This window comes from Doryrhamphus excisus, chromosome 7 (genome assembly GCF_030265055.1).
Source record: "Doryrhamphus excisus isolate RoL2022-K1 chromosome 7, RoL_Dexc_1.0, whole genome shotgun sequence".
Lineage (NCBI taxonomy): Eukaryota > Metazoa > Chordata > Actinopteri > Syngnathiformes > Syngnathidae > Doryrhamphus > Doryrhamphus excisus.
The window spans coordinates 2,661,543-2,683,804 of NC_080472.1; the positions used below are offsets into that span (position 1 = coordinate 2,661,543).

Here is a 22,262-nt window from a genome sequence, read left to right on the forward strand (position 1 = left end):
AAGTACACCACGACATGTTTTATAGTCGTGTAGAGTGACTTTTGATGCCTCTGTTATGTATGTTAGTTGTTTATGTGAGAAAAGAAAGTCTGTGTATATACATGTGTATATTCGCTAATGCTAACAGGCCTAGCGGTGAGAACCGAAGCCTGGCCGCCATTTTAGGTGCAAGTGAATTAGATAGACAAAAGAATGGGTGAAGGAACAAAATGGATGTATATTTCAATGTATATTTTTGTTATATATATATATATAATCTTAAAATGGCTATTTCCTGTCAAGTAGCAGAGCATTCTTTAATGGCTTGATGGTACCCCTCTTCACCCATAAGAGGCCATGATGGGCCCTATACAGCTTTGTCCTGGATGATGGGAAACATTTAGGAGTGTTTGTCATGTCCCCATCCCAGAATATTGCTTCCCCAAAATGTCATTGTGTCAGGTGAGGTAGTTCATTTCCATATTATTATTATTATTATTATTATTGTCGAGAAACATCATAAAAAATAAGCTGGTATTTCTATTTCCATGTGTCTAGAAGTTACCCAGCATGCCTTGCGCATGATACATTTGTATAAAATAGTGTTGTTTTGAATTATTTTGAATGTAATTGTCAGGATTTTTTCCACAATTATAATAGTAATCACATATAATAATTAGGGATGACTGATATTAGTATCAAAATTTGATATCGGTCGATATCGGTATTGGATTTTTTTCCCGATCATGAAAACCGATATTAAAAAAAATGCTGTATACAACACATACAGTATGTGTTCACTCCACCAGGATATGTGTCATGTTACAAATATCAGTATCGGCCGATATCAGTATCGGAAATATCTGACAATATATCTGGACAATATCGGTTTTCAGCAAAAAAGCCAATATCGGTCATCCCTAATAGTTATCATTGTGATAATAAGTAAATAATAATAATAAATAGAGCCTGCACGGCGGGTGAGTGGTTAGCACGCAGGCCTCACAGCTGGGAGACCCGAGTTCAATTCCATCTCTGTGTGGAGTTTGCACGTTCTCCCCGTGCATGCGTGGGTTTACTATTTACTATTATTAATATGTGGTGTCTTTTAAGTGTGATTTCAATTCCGAACGGCCTTGCTCTCCATGCAGGACCACACACCTCCAGATATCGGAGCCCCCACCGTGCCTCCCCTTGCCCATCGCATCAAATGGAGCCTCATCACCAAAGAAAACATCATCACCATTTTAGTCGCTTTGGAGGGAGAGGTGCGGGTCAGCGAGCGTTACCAGGACAGGGCTCGTTTGGTCGGCTACCCTTCAACCCCAACGGACGCTAGTGTCAAGATATCTGGGCTGAGGTCAAGCGATTCCGGAGTCTTCCGCTGTGAGGTTCAACACGGTATTGAGGACAGCCATGATGACGTCCATGTGAAGGTCAGAGGTAAGCCAGCTGTCTTGGGGCGAGAGGCGGGGTACACCCTGGACTGATCACCAGCAAATCACAGGGCACAACTATTTTCATAGTTTAAACTAAACATTATTAGAGCCCTGTAGGCATGAAATAGCACCCCTATAGTCACCTTGACACTACAAATTATCCAATTAACCTAATGTGCATGCGGGGGGGGCTGGAGCCTATTCCAGCTTTCTTCAGGCGAGAGGCGGGGTACACCCTGGACTGATCACCAGCCAATCACAGGGCACAACTATTTTCATAGTTTAAACTAAACATTATTAGAGCCCTGTAGGCATGAAATAGCACCCCTATAGTCACCTTGACACTACAAATTATCCAATTAACCTAATGTGCATGCGGGGGTGCTGGAGCCTATTCCAGCTGTCTTGGGACGAGAGGCGGGGTACACCCTGGACTGATCGCCAGCCAATCACAGGGCACAACTATTTTCATAGTTTAAACTAAACATTATTAGAGCTCTGTAGGCATGAAATAGCAACCCTATAGTCACCTTGACACTACAAATTATCCAATTAACCTAATGTGCATGCGGGGTGCTGGAGCCTATCCCAGCTTTCTTCAGGCGAGAGGCGGGGTACACCCTGGACTGGTCACCCGCCAATCACAGGGCACAACTATTTTCATAGTTTAAACTAAACATTATTAGAGCCCTGTAGGCATGAAATAGCACCCCTATAGTCACCTTGACACTACAAAGTATCCAATTAACCTAATGTGCATGCGGGGGTGCTGGAGCCTATCCCAGCTTTCTTCAGGCGTGAGGCTGGGTACACCCTGGACTGGTCACCAGCCAATCACAGGGCACAACTATTTTCATAGTTAAAACTACACATTATTAGAGACCCGTAGGCATGAAATAACACCCCTATAGTCACCTTGACACTACAAATTATCAAATTAACCTAATGTGCATGTTTTTGGAATGTGGGAGGCCTGGACTGGTGGCTAGCCAATCACAGGGCACATATAGACAAACAACCATTCACACTCACATTCATACCTATGGACAATTTGGAGTTGCTAATTAACCTAGCATGTTTTTGGAATGTGGGAGGAAACCGGAGTACCCGGAAACCGGAAAACCCACGCATGCACGGGGAGAACATGCAAACTCCACACAGAGATGGCCGATGGTGGAATTGAACTCGGGTCTCCTAGCTGTGAGACCTGCGTGCTAGCCACTTAACCACCGTGCAGCCAATGATTCATTCATTCATTCATTTTCTGCCACTTATCCTCATGAGGGGGGCTGGAGCCTATCCCAGCTGTCTTGGGGCCAATCACAGATGTCCGAGGGTGGAATTGAACCCTACCCCGCCGTGCCGCCCCAATAATAACATAATAATCATAATAACAACTCCAAATGTACGTTTTTAATTTACCCCCCCAGGTATTGTTTTCCACTACCGGCCCATTCTGGGTCGCTACACGCTTATGTTTGAGAAGGCGGGGAATGCGTGCGCGGAGAACAGTGCGGTCATGGCTTCACCCGAACAACTCCAAGCAGCTTTTGATGACGGACTCCACCAGTGTGATGCTGGCTGGCTTTCTGATCAGACCGTGAGGTTGGTTCATTCTGCGACATACATCTTCCAATCGGCAACGCCGTGCCTTTGTTGTTTACTTTATTGTCTGCTCGTGTCTTGAAATCAGGTACCCCATTCATAATCCTCGCATCAATTGCCACGGCGACAAGGAGAATCTTCCCGGAGTCAGGACGTACGGATCGAGACAGCTCAATGAGACTTACGACGTCTACTGCTTTGCTGAGAAAATGACAGGTTTGTGTCTTTCTTTGGGGGTTCAGTTGGACGACTGATTTAAATTCTTGTGTTTTTAATATGGTATTTATGGGCCTGCAAGCATCCCGATACTGATACAGTATCGCAGCCTGGATATCGGGCAATACCGATATTGATCTAATATCAGCATGAATCATAGATACTTATTTTAGTCGTGTTCTGTGCCACCTCGGGAAACTTGTGCATGACAAGTTTTACACTCAGCTCCAATGTATACTTAGGATTTTAAAGGTGACCTTTATTATGTTTTTTCTATTTTTATGACGTATAAATGGAGTTAGAATGTTATATTCTCGTAGTACTCCTGAGTACTTGGGAGTATAACCAACCACAGCGTAGTGGCCGTGCCTGGAGGAAATAAATTAAAACGGACCTTTTTCGTGGGAAGCACAAAATCCAAAGAAATACAGCTGAATAGGTGCGGATTCTGGAAGATCTAGGGAGCTTTCTGTGCTGGTTATTGTGTGTAGCTGCTCTATAGGAGTCCACAACTCCTATAAAGTTAGGTTCACAGCTAGCAGCGTAATACTAGAAGTCCTCCTGAGCACTTGGGAGTATAACCAACCACAGCGGAGTGGGCGTGCCTGGAGGCGGGCCATGGCTGGAATAAATTAAAACAGACCTTTTTCATGGGAAGCACAAAATCCAAAGAAATACAGCTGAATAGGTGCGGATTCTGGAAGATCTTGAAAGCCTTCTGTGCTGGTTATTGTGTGTAGCTGCTCTATAGGAGTCCATAACTCCTATAAAGTTAGGTTCGCAGCTAGCAGCATAATACTAGAAGTCCTCCTGTGTACTTGGGAGTATAACCAACCACAGCGGAGTGGGCGTGCCTGGAGGCGGGGCCATGGCTGGAATAAATTACAATGGACCTTTTTCGTGGGAAGCACAAAATCCAAAGAAATGCAGCTGAATAGGTGCGGATTCTGGAAGATCTACAAAGCTTTCTGTGCTGGTTATTGTGTGTAGCTGCTCTACAGGAGTCCACAACTCCTATAAAGTTAGGTTCACAGCTAGCAGCATAATACTAGAAGTCCTCCTGTGTACTTGGGAGTATAACCAACCACAGCGGAGTGGGCGTGCCTGGAGGCGGGGCCATGGCTGTAATAAATTAAAACAGACCTTTTTCGTGGGAAGCACAAAATCCAAAGAAATACAGCTGAATAGGTGCGGATTCTGGAAGATCTAGAAAGCTTTCTGTGCTGGTTATTGTGTGTAGCTGCTCTATAGGAGTCCACAACTCCTATAAAGTTAGGTTCACAGCTAGCAGCATAATACTAGAAGTCCTCCTGAGCGCTTGGGAGTGTAACCAACCACAGCGGAGTGGGCGTGCCTGGAGGCGGGCCATGGCTGTAATAAATTAAAACAGACCTTTTTCATGGGAAGCACAAAATCCAAAGAAATACAGCTGAATAGGTGCAGATTCTGGAAGATCTTGAAAGCTTTCTGTGCTGGTTATTGTGTGTAGCTGCTCTATAGGATTTTAGATTTTAGCTATTTTAACAATAGCTTTGTAGCTGTTGTCGTTTCACGCTGCTTAGCGATAATCATGACGTCGACATTAACAATTTTTCATGTTGACGTCAACATAAGCAGGTACTTATTAGTGATACTAAATATGCATTTGACCGGACTCCGTGACATGCTCAACATAAACAACGTAAGCGGGTTCCACCATATTTGTTTTTTGTACTTTCAGTCCCTTCACAGATTAACTTGAATGTTTTTTTTATTGCATTTTACAGGCCGAGTATTCCACATCACATCGGCACAAAAGTTCACTTTCTCCGAGGCTACGCGGGCGTGCTCTCAAAAAGAAGCCGAGCTGGCCACCACCGGTCAGCTGTACTTGGCCTGGCAGAGCGGGATGGACGTCTGCAATGCCGGTTGGCTGGGTGACAAAAGCGTACGCTACCCCGTCAGCATCCGGCGACCTCAGTGTGGAGGGGGTCTTCTGGGGGTGCGAACCGTTTACCTCCACACAAACCAGACAGGATATCCACCTCCTGAGTCTCATTATGACGCCTTCTGCTATACGGGTGCGTCATCACAGCTTGTTTTGTATTTCTGCACTCACATCAAGACACCCATCAATCAACCAGGCAGGTCTGTTTTGGCTAGGTGTAATGTGCTTATACTGGAAGCGGCGTCAGAAACAAATGTATATTTTATGATAAATGGGTACTGTGACCTGCTGGTTTCTGTCACAGCTCAGGAGGAACCCCCGAAATAGCTCATTACAGCACAGACTCTCCATTCAGGCTGGACCCCTGTGTGCTGTCGCTGTCAAGTCTAACGTTGTTAGAATGATAAACCGCTTATCCTCACAAGGGTCGCAAGGGGTGCTGGAGCCTATCCCAGCTGTCTTCGGGCGAGAGGCGGGGTCCACCCGGGACTGGTGGCCAGCCAATCACAGTGCACAACTATTTTCATAGTTAAAACTAAATATTATTAGAGCCCTGTAGACATGAAATAGCACCCCTATAGTCACTTTGACACTACAAATTATGCAATTAATCTAATGTGCATGTGGGGGTGCTGAAGCCTATCACAGGGCACATATAGACAAACAACCATTCACACTCACATTCATACCTATGGACAATTCGGAGTCGCTAATTAACCTAGCATGTTTTTGGAATGCGGGGAATCAAACCCGGGTCTCCTAGCTCTGTGGCCTGCACGCTAACCACGTTCCACCATGCGATTTAGTATGATTCCTTATTTATAAATAGAATATTTTCATAGGTAAACCTAAACATTATTAGAGACCTGTGGGCATGAAATAACACCCCTATATCAGTGTGTGAAACATACTAAATTGCATGGTAGAACATGGTTAGCGTGCAGGCCACACAGCGATGAGACCCGGGTTTGATTCCCCGCATTCCAAAAACATGCTAGGTTAATTAGCGACTCCAAATTGTCCATAGGTATGAATGTGAGTGTGAATGGTTGTTTGTCTATATGTGCCCTGTGATTGGCTGGCCACCAGTCCAGGGTGTACCCCTTAATGAATTCTCTAACAACCATTCACACTCACATTCATACCGATGGACAATTTGGAGTCGCTAATTAACCTAGCATGTTTTTGGAATGTGGGAGGAAACCGGAGTACCCACGGAGAAAACCCACGCATGCACGGGGAGAACATGCAAACTCCACACAGAGATAGCCAAGGGTGGGATTGAACTCGGGTCTCCTAGCTGTGAGGTCTGCGCGCTAACCACTCGTCCGCCGTGCAGCCCCGTAATAGAGAGCGCAGACCTCCACCAAGCGCCATACATGCTAACATCTAGCATGGTAGTCTACCTATGAAAACAGCTAAAATGCTACTATGCTAATGTTAGCATTGTAGCAACGCAAACATGTGAACATTAACATGCTAACACCAATCATAACGCTATGCAAGGGTGGCATTGAACTCGGGTCTCCTAGCTGTAAGGTCTGCACGCTAACCACTCACCACCGTGCAGCCAGATTTTTATTATTTTTGTTATTTTTTAAATTTCAGTTAATTATTTTATTTAATTTTGTTAAGCCTAACCATGATACAGAATAGGTTCAATGGCTCATTTTCTCCTTCCGATCACCCTCAGAGTTCCCAGATGATGAGGGTTCGGGAATCTTCCACGAAGCTAACGGCGTCTTGAGTGTCACTCCGGTCACGCGGAGCCAAGAGGTTTTCTTTGCGAAGCCAACGACAGAGAGCGAGGTGGTTGGCGAGGTGGAGACCCGGCAGCCCAGTGAAGTAGACGTCACCTACACACAGAGTCCTACAGAGCTCCTGTCACCTGGAGTCACTGACACCCCCACCGAGCCAGTAGAGAAAGCCACCTCCCAAATCAACCTCGGCAAGGAACTCGGCAAAGTGGTTGCGACAACTCCATTCGGTGAGTGGTGGATATTGTGATGACTGTTTGCTTAAAATGATGACTTTGCATGACGTAGGTTGCCCTATTATCCACATACTAATGCATACATTTCAACTTAGAAGACCTTTCTGGATCAGGAGACAGGGGCATCTCTTCCGGAGACCAGATTATCTCCAATGACCTGCCTGGCTCCGGAATCCTGTCCGGTTCTGGAGACCAACTGGACTCAGGAGAGTTTTCTGGATCAGCAGACGAGATCATCTCTGAAGAACTGTCTGGCTCTGGAGACCAACTGGACTCAGGAGAGTTTTCTGGATCAGCAGACAAGATCATCTCTGAAGAACTGTCTGGTTCTGGAGACCAACTGGACTCAGGAGAAGTGTCTGGATCAGCAGACTCTGAAGAACTGTCTGGTTCTGTAATTTTTTCTGGTTCTGGAGACCAACTGGACACAGAGTTTTCTGGATCAGCAGACAAGATCATCTCTGAAGAACTGTCTGGTTCTGTAATCCTGTCTGCTTCTGGAGACCAACTGAACTCAGGAGAGTTTTTTGGATCAGCAGACAAGATCATCTCTGAAGAACTGTCTGGTTCTGTAATCCTGTCTGGTTCTGGAGACCAACTGAACTCAGGAGATTTTTTTGGATCAGCAGACAAGATCATCTCTGAAGAACTGTCTGGTTCTGGAATCCTGTTTGGTTCTGGAGACCAACTGGACTCTGGAGAGTTGTCCGGATCAGCAGACAGGATCATCTCTGAAGAACTGTCTGGTTCGGGAATCCTGTCTGGTTCTGGAGACCACCTGGACTCAGGAGAGTTGTCTGGATCAGCAGATAAGATCATCTCTGAAGAACTCTCTGGTTCTGGAGATGAACCTATCTCCAGAGAACTGTCCGGCTCTGGAGATACGGTGGGCAGTGCGAGTGCTGGCCTGCCTTATGATACATTTGATGTTAGCAGTGCTGTTTTTTCTGGATCAGGGTCTAGTGGAGAACAACCAATTACTGATGTTGTCTTTCCAAACAGTGACACAGTTCCATCTGGAGAAGGCTCAGTTTCAGAGGGTTTCCAAAAACCAGAAGAGGCAGGCACAGAAATTCTGAGACTACCATCTTCTGGTGGTAGTGGTGACCTATCTGGGTCCGAGAGAGAACATGACTTCAGCTCTGGGGAGAGTGGTTCAGCCATGGAATTTTCAGGGGAAAGCGGTCAATTCTCCGGAACCAACCATGACTTTTCTGGTTTCAGTGGCCTCTCCGGGTTCTCTTATTCCAGTGCAGATGTTTCCGGAGCTGGAGATACTCAGATCTTGTTGATAGATGACACATTGATTGACGCATCTGCTCCGATCACCCAAAAAGATTATGAATTGGGAGGCGGACTCCTGATGTCCAGTGGCTCTGGGGACAGTTCTGGGATGTCCGCTGGTGATGCGAGTGGCTCAGCTTCTGGAAGTGGTTCCGGGCTCTTTGTGGGTATGAACTTTGATGGGTCAGGGTCTGGAATATCTGGAATATCTGGAGAAGGTGGGAATGTTACGTTCTTGTCCGAGGAAGTTATCAAAGGAGTATCGAGAAACTTGACGGCGTCTACGGAAAGTAGACAAGGGGCGGCAGAGCACAACGAGACAGAAGTCGATAGCAGTGGCGGTGGCTTGACCGCCGCAAGTGGAAATGTCACTTGGACGGTTGCTGGAGAGCCATCACGGGCATCACCGTCGCCATCCACAGAATACGGATTCCCCAAGACCGTCACACCCACAAACTATCGGACTCTTGCGTCTAAAATCGACCCGGCATCACTGTCTTCTCCTCATACTGTTTTTAGACCGCTTAACGGCGATGGAAAGGATGCTGAACACATGGAAGGTATGGTACCCAATTGCGGTTTTTCATTTTTGTACTAGGGGTGCTCCGATTGATCGATCACCGATTGGTATCGGCCGATACCGATATGAGTTTTCGAGTCTTGCGATGTGATCATCTGTCAGGCAGCGGCTAAAGCCATACTGTACTTGCATTGGTGATCACAATTACGGTTTTACATGCGTAAAACATATAAAACTGTGGTCGGCTGCACGGTGGCCAAGTGGTTAGCGTGCAGACCTCACAGCTAGGAGATTCAATTCCACCCTCGGACATCTCTGTGTGGAGTTTGCATGTTGCCCTTCCTGGCGAATACCGATGATGCTTACTAGTAGAGATTCGAACCTGGGTCATCCACTCAAAGGTCCAGAACACTAACCACTACTCCACAGTGAAATATCTTATCTCATATCTCATACTAAAGCGCATCGTGGAGCGTGGTTAGTGCGCAGGCCACACAGCTAGGAGACTTGGGTTCGATTCCCCATTCGGCCATCTCATGCACATTAGGTTAATTGGATAATTTGTATTGTCAAGGTGACTATAGGGGTGTTATTTCATGCCTACAGGGCTCTAATAATGTTTAGTTTAAACTATGAAAATAGTTGTTACCAATAGCTGTGAGTGTGAATGGTTGTTTGTCTATATTTTGTACTATATACATAGATTTTGCAGGTTTTTACTAAATATAGTTTATAGTTTTGACTAAATTTAGGAACATTATAACTTTTTCATAATCTGACATTCCTAAAATTGCAATTTTATTCCTTGTTTTGTTTTTCATGACATTACAAGGTTTAATATTTCAATATTATTAATTTTTTTTATTACAATTGCAATTTTATTCCTGTAAAATTACCACTTTTGTCTGCTCAGATTCCAAGTTTTTTTTTAAATCTTATTATTATGACATTTTTCTCCTTTAATTTTGACTTTATTGTGATAAAATTACAACTTTTTTGTCTTGATATTATGATGTTATTTTTCTCACATTTTGACTTAATTGTTATAAAATTAGCACATTTCTTTCTTAGAATTTAGTACAATTTTTATCTTAATATTATGACTTTATTCTCTTAATATCTTAACTTTATTCTGGTAAAAAAAAAATCTATTTAAATTCTAATTGCACTTTGAGAATGTGCCTCGGGCCATTGAAATGGGCCCCAAATGGCCGTCGGGGCTGCACTTTGGACACCCACGGACTAACCCTTCCTCCCTTGCTTTCCTTCCCTTGCTATACTAAACTCAGTAGCGTCGCTCAACCCTTTTTTTTTGCAGAGTTCGATGTTTGCCACTCCAATCCTTGTGCCAACGGAGCCACCTGTGTGGAAAGTGCTGACTCTTACAAATGCTTATGCCTGCCAAGCTACGGAGGGCAGCGCTGTCAGATTGGTAGGAGTCCAGCTTTTGACACCAGCCTCTCAAAAACAACCCAAGCGTGAGAAACCGTAGCTCATTGGCGTCCAAACTGAAGATGCTTTGATATTTAATAAACCAACACACGTCAATATGCTAAGAAGTTATGTATATATTTTTTTAAATGCATCTCAGCTTTGTGATATGGGTGAAAAAGCCGTATTATTAGCATCAACTGTACTCTCCCACATTTTTCCCACATTTTTGTTTTAATTTTCCAAATATTTCAGCTTTCTTCTTCTCTAAAAATCAAAATCTAAAAAGTTTATTGATGAATAAAGTTGAAATATTTCCAAAATGAAAACAGAAATCACAGCAAAAATTGGAGAAAAAAAACTTGATGCTAAGAATTAGTTTTTTCACCTATGTCAATGTTGAGGAGAAGTAGGGAATAATCGGAATAAAGTCAAAATATTATGGGAATAGTCATAATATCACCAGAAGAAAACCTAAAAAGTTTATTGATAAATAAAGTTTAAATATTTCAAAATGAAAATAAAAATCACAGCAAAAATGGGAGAAAAAAAACTTGATACTAAGAATTAGTTTTTTCACCTATGTCACATTGTTGGGGAGAAGTAGGGAATAATGGAAATAAAGTCAAAATATTACAGGAATAGTCATAATATCACGAGAAAAAAATCGAAAAATATTGATGAATAAAGTTGAAATATTTGAAAATGAAAATAGAAATCACAGCAAAAATTGGAGAAAAAAAAACTTGATACTAAGAATTAGTTTTTTCACCCATGTCAATGTTGGGGAGAAATAGGGAATAATGGGAATAAAGTCAAAATATTACGGGAATAGTCATAATATCACAAGACAAAAATTTAAAACGTTTATTGATGAATAAAGTTGAAATATTTCAAAATGAAAATAGAAATCACAGCAAAAATGGGAAATAATAAACTTGATAGTAAGAATTAGTTTTTTCACCTATATCACAATGTTGGGGAGAAGTAGGGAATAATCGGAATAAAGTCAAAATATTATGGGAATAGTCATAATATCACCAGAAGAAAATCTAAAAAGTTTATTGATGAATAAAGTTTAAATATTTCAAAATGAAAATAGAAATCACAGCAAAAATGGGAGAAAAAAAACTTGATACTAAGAATTTTTTTTTCACCTATATCACATCGTTGGGGAGAAGTAGGGAATAATGGGAATAAAGTCAAAATATTACGGGAATAGTCATAATATCACGAGAAGAAAATCTAAAAAGTTTATTGATAAATAAAGTTGAAATATTTCAAAAGGAAAGTAGAAATCACAGCAAAAATGAGTGAAAAATTAATTCAATTAATTTTTTATTTTTTATAAATTTTTTATTAATGTTAGAACTTGCCTTGGTCAAGTAGTTTGTAAAAGAAATTACCTGCAAAAAATGCAACTTATACTCCAGTGCGACTTATGTATGTTTTTTTTTTTTACCTAATTAAGCATTTTTGACCTTGTACGACTTTTACTCTGGAGCGACTTATACTCCAGAAAATACGGTATTTTTTCACGTATGTCACAACGCTGAGATGCATATCGTAGATTGTGGACGATATCGTAGATCCTAATGAAATCGCCGTGAAGATACTTCCACTTATGCCGACTTAGTACGTGATTTCTATTGACTTATTTTGACCAATGTCACCAATTTCATCCTTCCCTGGTTTTTGCGGCTGCAGATGAGCAGCCGTGTGACGAGGGCTGGATTAAGTTTCAGGGAAATTGCTACCTGCACTTCACTGATAGGGAGACGTGGTTGGATGCGGAGCAACGTTGCCGGGACTTGAACGCACATCTGGTCAGCATCATAACACCGGAGGAGCAACACTTTGTCAACTGTAAGTGCCTGAGTATCAAGTAAAAAAGGGGTCTCAAACTCAATTTACTTGGGGGGGCACTGGAGCTAGGGTCTGGGTGAGACTGGGCCGCATCAGGTTTTCCAAAAAAATAAAAAAAATGCATTTATTAAAAACAGAAAAATTAATAAACTTTGCTTTGGTTACGATTTTCTACAAGAAAAGCTCTGATAAAACATTCCACTGTTCTCAAATATGTTACTTTTTATTTTTCTGCACAAAATAAGATGAAAAATAAATAAACAAATCAAGAATAAAGAAAATCAATCAATCAGTAATAAATAAATATAATAATAATAATAATAATAATAATAAAACGGCAAATAATAAAGAAACCACATATAGTTGGTGGGTAGACAAATTATTTTTTTCATATTAAAATGAACAAAGCATTATTAGAGCCCTGTAGACATGACAAAACACGACTATAGTCACATTTATACTCTTTTTATTCACAACATATTGCGCAACTGCAGGGTCTTGAGACACATGCTAACTCGCTAACTCGAGCGCTAGCGACCTAAACGGTAGCCTTCAAGTTATTTCCTTTCAACTTAAATAGACAAAAACTTACCACTTCCACACGGATAGGGAGGATAACTATTAACAGTTATTTAACCTTTAACATGAACATGAATCAAACGTAGTAATTTTTTCTGGGTACATGATACCATACAGCATCCATATCAAACCCCAAACTATATTAGGAAAGCAGGAAGTGAACAAATGTAACAGCTAGTGATTGTAAAAGTACCAGATGGAGGGGTAGGATTTAATAAGCTTTGCTTCTTCCTACTCCTTTTGGACATGTGGAACTGGGAACTGATTATGGGATGCATTCAATTGTAATCTGACGCATGTTCAACTTACCACTTCCACACGGATAGGGAGGATAACTATTAACAGTTATTTAACCTTTAACATGAACATGAATCAAACGTAATATTTTTTTCTGGGTACATGATACCATACAGCATCCATATCAAACCCCAAACTATATTAGGAAAGCAGGAAGTGAACAAATGTAAGAGTTAGTGATTGTAAAAGTACCAGATGGAGGGGTAGGATTTAATAAGCTTTGCTTCTTCCTACTCCTTTTGGACATGTGGAACTGGGAACTGATTATGTGATGCGTTCAATTGTAATCTGACGCATGTTCAAATGAAATTAAACCATGACCATTTTCCCCTTTTGACAGCAAATGCACAGGACTATCAGTGGATCGGACTAAACGACAAGACGGTGGAAAATGACTTCCGCTGGAGTGACGGCACGCCGCTGGTAAGAAACAAACGTAAAATTATAACAACTTTGAATGGAGCGAAACGATTGAACGCTTGCCATGAGTACTCGCTGTTTTTCGCTTAGCAATACGAGAACTGGAAGCCAAACCAGCCGGATAATTACGTTCACTCCGGAGAAGACTGTGCGGTGATAATCTGGCACCACAAGGGCCAGTGGAACGATGTGCCTTGCAACTACCATCTACCATTCACCTGCAAGAAAGGCCCCGGTATGTCACTTCAAGCCGCACGTCGCTTGCAAATATCGGGTTTTACATTTTGCGACTAGTGTACAATATGGCGCGCATCTTGTTATTGAGGTACATTTTTGAAAAGCAAAACAATTCAGTGGAACCTCAGTTAGTGTGTTTTTTTGGTTAACATCAAAAATGTTGCCTCGGTTTGCGTACATTTTGCAATTTGTGTACAATATGGTGCACATATTAATGTGGATTTATGAAAAGCAAATAATTCATTGGAACCTCAGTTAGCATGCTTTTTGGTTTAGATCAAAAAAGTTGCCTCGGTTTGCGTACATTTGGCGATTTGTGTACAATATGGCTCACATGTTGTTATTGAGGTACATTTTTGAAAAAGTAAAACAATTCAGTGGGACCTCAGTTACCATGTTTTTTGGTTAACATCAAAAATGACGCATTTTGCGATTTGTGTACAATATGTAGCGCATCTTGTTATTGTGGTAGATTGCGTAGATTTTGCAATTCGTGTACAATATGGTGCACATATTAATGTGGTACATTTATGAAAAGCAAATAATTCATTGGAACCTCAGTTACCATGTTTTTTGGTTTACATCAAAAATGTTGCTTCGGTTTGCATACATTTTGCAATTCGTGTACAATATGGTGCACATATTAATGTGGATTTATGAAAAGCAAATAATTCATTGGAACCTCGGTTTGCATGCTTTTTGGTTTAGATCAAAAATGTTGCCTCGGTTTGCGTACATTTTGCGATTTGTGTACAATATGGCTCACATCTTGTTATTGAGGTACATTTTTGAAAAGCAAAACAATTCAATGGAACCTCAGTTACCATGTTTTTTGGTTTACATCAAAAATGTTGCTTCGGTTTGCATACATTTTGCAATTCGTGTACAATATGGTGCACATATTAATGTGGATTTATGAAAAGCAAATAATTCATTGGAACCTCGGTTTGCATGCTTTTTGGTTTAGATCAAAAATGTTGCCTCGGTTTGCGTACATTTTGCGATTTGTGTACAATATGGCTCACATGTTGTTATTGAGGTACATTTTTGAAAAAGTAAAACAATTCAGTGGGACCTCAGTTACCATGTTTTTTGGTTTACATCAAAAACGCCGCAATTTTTTGCGATTTGTGTACAATATGTTGCGCATCTTGTTATTGTGGTAGATTGCGTAGATTTTGCAATTTGTGTACAATATGGTGCACATATTAATTGGAACCTCGGTTAGCATGCTTTTTGGTTTAGATCAAAAATGTTGCCTCGGTTTGCGTACATTTGGCGATTTGTGTACAATATGGCTCACATGTTGTTATTGAGGTACATTTTTGAAAAAGTAAAACAATTCAGTGGGACCTCAGTTACCATGTTTTTTGGTTTACATCAAAAATGTTGCCTCGGTTTGCGTACATTTGGCGATTTGTGTACAATATGGCTCACATGTTGTTATTGAGGTACATTTTTGAAAAAGTAAAACAATTCATTGGAACCTCAGTTACCATGTTTTTTGGTTTACATCAAAAACGCTGCGATTTTTTGCGATTTGTGTACAATATGTTGCGCATCTTGTTATTGTGGTAGATTGCGTATATTTTGCAATTCGTGTACAATATGGTGCACATATTAATGTGGTAGATTTATGAAAAGCAAATAATTCATTGGAACCTCGGTTATCATGCTTTTTGGTTTAGATCCAAAATGTTGCCTCGGTTTGTGTACATTTTGCGACTAGTGTACAATATGACACGCATCTTGTTATTGAGGTACATTTTTGAAAAGCAAAGCAATTCAGTGGAACCTCAGTTAGTGTGTTTTTTGGTTAACATCAAAAATGTTGCCTGGATTTGCGTACATTTTGTGATTCGTGTACAATATGGCTCACATCTTGTTATTGAGGTACATTTTTGAAAAGCAAAACAATTCAGTGGAACCTCAGTTACCATGTTTTTTGGTTTAAAAGCAAAATCAATTTGTTCTCAGCATCTTGCGGGGCTCCACCCGACGTCGCGAATGCTTCCACGTTTGGCAGCAGAAGGGAGGAATATCCTGTCAACGCAATCATCCGTTATCAGTGCAAGGAAGGATTCAGACAGCGCTACCCACCAGTGGTGCGTTGCAAGGCGGATGGACAGTGGGAGGAACCCCGGGTGGAGTGCATGGAGGGTAAGTCACTTCACTGTCACGATGGACCTGAAGGTGTTATTTGTCATAACGAGCTTCTTCTGTCTCTCTGCTGCAGTCAAAGCAAGACAAAGAAATCAAGGCGGTCCTAACATTCGTTAGGAAGAAAAAACAGAAGAGACGACTATTTTTACACAACATTTACGGCACACAGAAATCATTTTGTGGCACATTTTTAATATATTTGCATTATATATAATAATTTTATTGATTTTATTTTCTATACAGTAATTGTAATATATTTTTCACTGATTATTTTATGTTTTAAAAGACTCAAAAGATTGGGCAAACAATGTGTGTTTTGGGTCAAACTCAAGACTGAAAATAATCCATCAAGTCAAAAACGTGGCACGTTCAAGCACGTCAAAAAACGCGTTCCCGGTTGAATTGGGATTGTTAACATCAAGCTAGCAGGAGCGAGCCGTGTCTCAAGAATAGACATTTTTATGGACATGTATACTTTTTTTTTTTTTTGCCATTCCCGGGTGATCCCGTAATGTGACTCCTGTGAGTAGTGGAGCTCTACGATCCAGTGGAACCTTGGTTAGCATGGTTTTTGGTTTACAAATGTTGCCTCGGTTTGTGTACATTTTGCAATTCGTGTACAATATGGTGCACATATTAATGTGGTAGATTTTTGAAAAGCAAATAATTCATTGGAACCTCAGTTATCATGCTTTTTGGTTTAGATCAAAAATGTTGCCTCGGTTTGCGTACATTTTGCAATTGGTGTACAATATGGCGCACATCTTGTTGTTAATGTGTTAGACTTTTGAAAAGCAAATAATTCATTGGAACCTCGGTTATCATGCTTTTTGGTTTAGATCAAAAATGTTGCCTCAGTTTGCGTACATTTTGCAATTCGTGTACAATATGGCGCACATCTTGTTGTCAATGTGGTAGATTTTTGAAAAGCAAATAATTCATTGGAACCTCAGTTAGCATGCTTTTTGGTTTAGATCAAAAATATTGCCTCGGTTTGCGTACATTTTGCAATTCGTGTACAATATGGCTCACATCTTGTTATTGAGGTACATTTTTTAAAAAGTAAAACAATTCGGTGGAACCTCAGTTAGTGTGTTTTTTTTGGTTAACATCAAAAATGTTGCCTCGGTTTGCGTACATTTTGCGATTCGTGTACAATATGGCGCACATCTTGTCGTTAATGTGGTAGATTTCTGAAAAGCAAATAATTCATTGGAACCTCAGTTAGCATGCTTTTTGGTTTAGATCAAAAATGTTGCCTCGGTTTGCGTACATTTGGCGATTTGTGTACAATATGGCTCACATGTTGTTATTGAGGTACATTTTTGAAAAGCAAAACAATTCAGTGGGACCTCAGTTACCATGTTTTTTGGTTAACATCAAAAATGTTACCTTGGTTTGCGTACATTTTGCGATTTGTGTACAATATGGCTCACATGTTGTTATTGAGGTACATTTTTGAAAAAGTAAAACATTCAGTGGAACCTTGGTTAGCATGTTTTTTGGTTTACATCAAAAATGTTGCTTCGGTTTGCATACATTTTGCAATTCGTATACAATATGGTGCACATCTTGTTGTTAATGTGGTAGATTTCTGAAAAGCAAATAATTAATTGGAACCTCAGTTAGCATGCTTTTTGGTTTAGATCAAAAATGTTGCCTCAGTTTGCGTACATTTGGCGATTTGTGTACAATATGGCTCACATGTTGTTATTGAGGTACATTTTTGAAAAAGTAAAACAATTCATTGGAACCTCAGTTACCATGTTTTTTGGTTTACATCAAAAACGCCGCGATTTTTTGCGATTTGTGTACAATATGTTGCGCATCTTGTTGTTGTGGTAGATTGCGTACATTTTGCAATTCGTGTACAATATGGTGCACATATTAATGTGGTAGATTTATGAAAAGCAAATAATTCATTGGAACCTCGGTTTGCATGCTTTTTGGTTTAGATCAAAAATGTTGCCTTGGTTTGTGTACATTTTGCGACTAGTGTACAATATGCCTCACATCTTGTTATTGTGGTACATTTTTGAAAAGCAAAACAATTCAGTGACACCTCGGTTACCATGTTTTTTGGTTTAAAAGCAAAATCGATTTGTTCTCAGCATCTTGCGGGGCTCCACCCGAGGTTGCGAATGCTTCCACGTTTGGCAGCAGAAGGGAGGAATATCCTGTCAACGCAATCATCCGTTATCAGTGCAAGCAAGGATTCAGACAGCGCTACCCACCAGTGGTGCGTTGCAAGGCGGATGGACAGTGGGAGGAACCCCGGGTGGAGTGCACGGAGGGTAAGTCTCTTCACTGTCACGATGGACCTGAAGGTGTTATTTGTCATAACGAGCTTCTTCTGTCTCTCTGCTGCAGTCAAAGCAAGACGAAGAAATCAAGACGGTCCTAACATTCGTTAGGAAGAAAAAACAGAAGAGACGACTATTTTTACACAACATTTACGGCACACAGAAATCATTTTGTGGCACATTTTTAATATATTTGCATTATATATAATAATTTTATTGATTTTATTTTCTATACAGTAATTGTAATATATTTTTCACTGATTATTTTATGTTTTAAAAGACTGATTGGGCAAACAATGTGTATTTTGGGTCAAACTCAAGACTGAAAATAATCCATCAAGTCAAAAACGTGGCACGTTCAAGCACGTCAAAAAACGCGTTCCCGGTTGAATTGGGATTGTTAACATCAAGCTAGCAGGAGCGAGCCGTGTCTCAAGAATAGACATTTTTATGGACATGTATACATTTTTTTTTTTTTGCCATTCCCGGGTGATCCCGTAATGTGACTCCTGTGAGTAGTGGAGGTCTACGATCCAGTGGAACCTTGGTTAGCGTGGTTTTTGGTTTACATCAAAAATGTTGCCTCGGTTTGCGTACATTTTGCAATTCATGTACAATATGGCGCACATCTTGTTAACGTAGTAGATTTTTGAAACGCAAATAATTTATTGGAACCTCAGTTATCATGCTTTTTGGTTTAGATCAAAAATATTGCCTCGGTTTGCGTACATTTTGCAATTTGTGTACAATATGGAGCACATGTTGTTGTTAATGTGGTAGATTTTTGAAATGCAAATAATTCATTGGAACCTCAGTTAGCATGCTTTTTGGTTTAGATCAAAAATGTTGCCTCGGTTTGCGTACATTTTGCAATTTGTGTACAATATGGTGCACATCTTGTTAGTAATGTGGTAGATTTTTGAAAAGCAAATAATTCATTGGAACCTCGGTTATCATGCTTTTTGGTTTAGATCAAAAATGTTGCCTCGGTTTGCGTACATTTAGCAATTTGTGTACAATATGGCTCACATCTTGTTATTGAGGTACATTTTTGAAAAAGTAAAACAATTCAGTGGAACCTCAGTTAGTGTGTTTTTTTGGTTAACATCAAAAAGGTTGCCTCTGTTTGCGTACATTTTGCAATTCATGTACAATATGGCGCACATCTTGTTGTTAATGTGGTAGATTTTTGAAAAGCAAATAATTCATTGGAACCTCAGTTAGCATGCTTTTTGGTTTAGATCAAAAATGTTGCCTTGGTTTGCGTACATTTGGCGATTTGTGTACAATATGGTGCACATGTTGTTATTGAGGTACATTTTTGAAAAAGTAAAACAATTCAGTGGTACCTCATTTAGTGTGTTTTTTTGGTTTACATCAAAAATGTTGCCTTGGTTTGCGTACATTTTGCAATTCGTGTACAATATGGTGCACATCTTGTTGTTAATGTAGTAGATTTTTGAAAAGCAAATAATTCATTGGAACCTCAGTTAGCATGCTTTTTGGTTTAGATCAAAAATATTGCCTCGGTTTGCGTACATTTTGCAATTCGTGTACAATATGGCGCACATCTCGTTGTTAATGTGGTAGATTTTTGAAACGCAAATAATTCATTGGAACCTCAGTTATCATGCTTTTTGGTTTAGATCAAAAATGTTGCCTCGGTTTGCGTACATTTTGCAATTGGTGTACAATATGGCGCACATCTTGTTGTTAATGTGTTAGACTTTTGAAAAGCAAATAATTCATTGGAACCTCAGTTAGCATGCTTTTTTGTTTAGATCAAAAATGTTGCCTCGGTTTGCGTACATTTTGCAATTCATGTACAATATGGCGCACATCTTGTTGTTAATGTGGTAGATTTTTGAAAAGCAAATAATTCATTGGAACCTCAGTTAGCATGCTTTTTGGTTTAGATCAAAAATGTTGCCTCGGTTTGCGTACATTTAGCAATTTGTGTACAATATGGCTCACATCTTGTTATTGAGGTACATTTTTGAAAAAGTAAAACAATTCAGTGGAACCTCAGTTAGTGTGTTTTTTTGGTTAACATCAAAAAGGTTGCCTCTGTTTGCGTACATTTTGCAATTCATGTACAATATGGTGCACATCTTGTTGTTAATGTAGTAGATTTTTGAAAAGCAAATAATTCATTGGAACCTCGGTTATCATGCTTTTTGGTTTACATCAAAAATGTTGCCTCGGTTTGCGTACATTTTGCAATTTGTGTACAATATGGAGCACATCTTGTTGTTAATGTGGTAGATTTTTGAAAAGCAAATAATTCATTGGAACCTCAGTTAGCATGCTTTTTGGTTTAGATCAAAAATGTTGCCTCGGTTTGCGTACATTTTGCAATTGGTGTACAATATGGCGCACATCTTGTTGTTAATGTGGTAGATTTTTGAAACGCAAATAATTCATTGGAACCTCAGTTAGCATGCTTTTTGGTTTAGATCAAAAATGTTGCCTTGGTTTGCGTACATTTGGCGATTTGTGTACAATATGGCTCACATGTTGTTATTGAGGTACATTTTTGAAAAAGTAAAACAATTCAGTGGTACCTCATTTAGTGTGTTTTTTTGGTTTACATCAAAAATGTTGCCTTGGTTTGCGTACATTTTGCAATTCGTGTACAATATGGTGCACATCTTGTTGTTAATGTAGTAGATTTTTGAAAAGCAAATAATTCATTGGAACCTCAGTTAGCATGCTTTTTGGTTTAGATCAAAAATGTTGCCTCGGTTTGCGTACATTTTGCAATTTGTGTACAATATGGCTCACATCTTGTTAATGAGGTACATTTTTTGAAAAGCAAAACAATTCAGTGGAACCTCAGTTAGCATGTTTTTTGGTTTACATACACATTTTCGAAGCGGCCACAATGACGTAGGTTACCAAAATTCAGTCCTTATTTGGACGTGCCTTTTGACTGCAACACATTGTTTTTGGCAGAACGTCGTGGAATTCGATAACATCCAGACACATCCTGTTTCACAATCAGTTCACGATAATGTTACATTTTTGGGAAAAGGTGGGCAAAAAATTATAACATTATGGGAAGAAAAGATTATTAACTTTGAAAAAAAAAACAGCAAAAATGGGGGAAAAGTAGCAAAGACATGCGGTGATATTAATAATATGCTCACATTAATAATACACAAACACTAAAATATAAGACGAGACAGGAAATAGCAAAGTAAAAGCATGACATTATGCATGTTGATGTTTATGCTTTAACTGAAAATACATATACATGAACAAGGAAAGAGTAAATACTGCTATAAATACTGTTTTTTTTTTTTACTTCACTTCTTCACGCATGGGATATTAGCAGCCATGGAAAGATACTTTACCAGAAAATAATCTCCCAGGTCCATGTGAGATTTTTCCATTACACAAGGTGAGCAACCCGTCATTATATTCCACGTACAAACAACAAACACACCTTTCACGTGTTTTCTGACTTTCAGTGAGCTCTGCATTTTCATGTAAAAGGACCCCTGACTCAGAGAAATAGTAAAACCATGTTGAATTTGTATTTTACCCAAAATGGCTTCCTTGTACATGACGTCAGTTTTGCCTTGTAACTCAATGGAATCCTTTCAAGCATCCTTTCCGCTCCCCACCCTCCACAAAGACCTGCTCACTGTCTGTACCAAGCCATCCGTATAATGAGCAAAAACATTTACATTTTCATCTGAAATATTCATAAATAAACACAATTCAACAACTTCAGCATATCTCACCAGACAGTTTATTGAGTGTCACAAGCATGGGTGTCTTTAATGGGCACTTTGTTTTTGATTGGCCTTGCCGTAGAATTAATTACATTCATTCCGAATTAATTAGCTATATTATTAGATAGTTCGCTCATTTTCTTTGTCACCTATATTAGTGTTTCATTATTTTTTTTTACAGGCGAATTGATTGCAAATGCAAAACATGTCTGTGCTGCATTGTTTTCATCTTACCAGTAGATGTCGTTGTTGATCCTGACAAT

The 22,262-nt window shown here is 39.9% G+C and overlaps 1 protein-coding gene across 6 annotated transcripts; it reads left to right on the forward strand.

The window, feature by feature from the left end:
• LOC131132591 (aggrecan core protein-like) lies at positions 1-21,958 on the forward strand. Of its 6 annotated transcripts, none has more exons than XM_058078359.1 (14): positions 1-441; positions 1,131-1,422; positions 2,849-3,023; positions 3,112-3,239; positions 5,006-5,299; positions 6,860-7,153; positions 7,258-9,003; positions 10,282-10,395; positions 12,102-12,260; positions 13,477-13,559; positions 13,647-13,791; positions 15,771-15,953; positions 18,068-18,250; positions 18,327-21,958. In XM_058078359.1, exons 1-14 carry the CDS (start codon positions 427-429, stop codon positions 18,368-18,370), a joined length of 3,855 nt encoding a protein of 1,284 aa, XP_057934342.1. In that variant the 5' UTR covers positions 1-426; the 3' UTR covers positions 18,371-21,958. The 6 variants fall into 6 exon arrangements, with proteins under 6 accessions (XP_057934342.1, XP_057934344.1, XP_057934341.1 ...); XM_058078358.1 differs by having other exon boundaries at positions 2-441; positions 7,255-9,003; XM_058078361.1 differs by lacking the exon at positions 10,282-10,395 and having other exon boundaries at positions 7,255-9,003.
• The last annotated feature ends 304 nt before the right edge of the window (positions 21,959-22,262 follow it).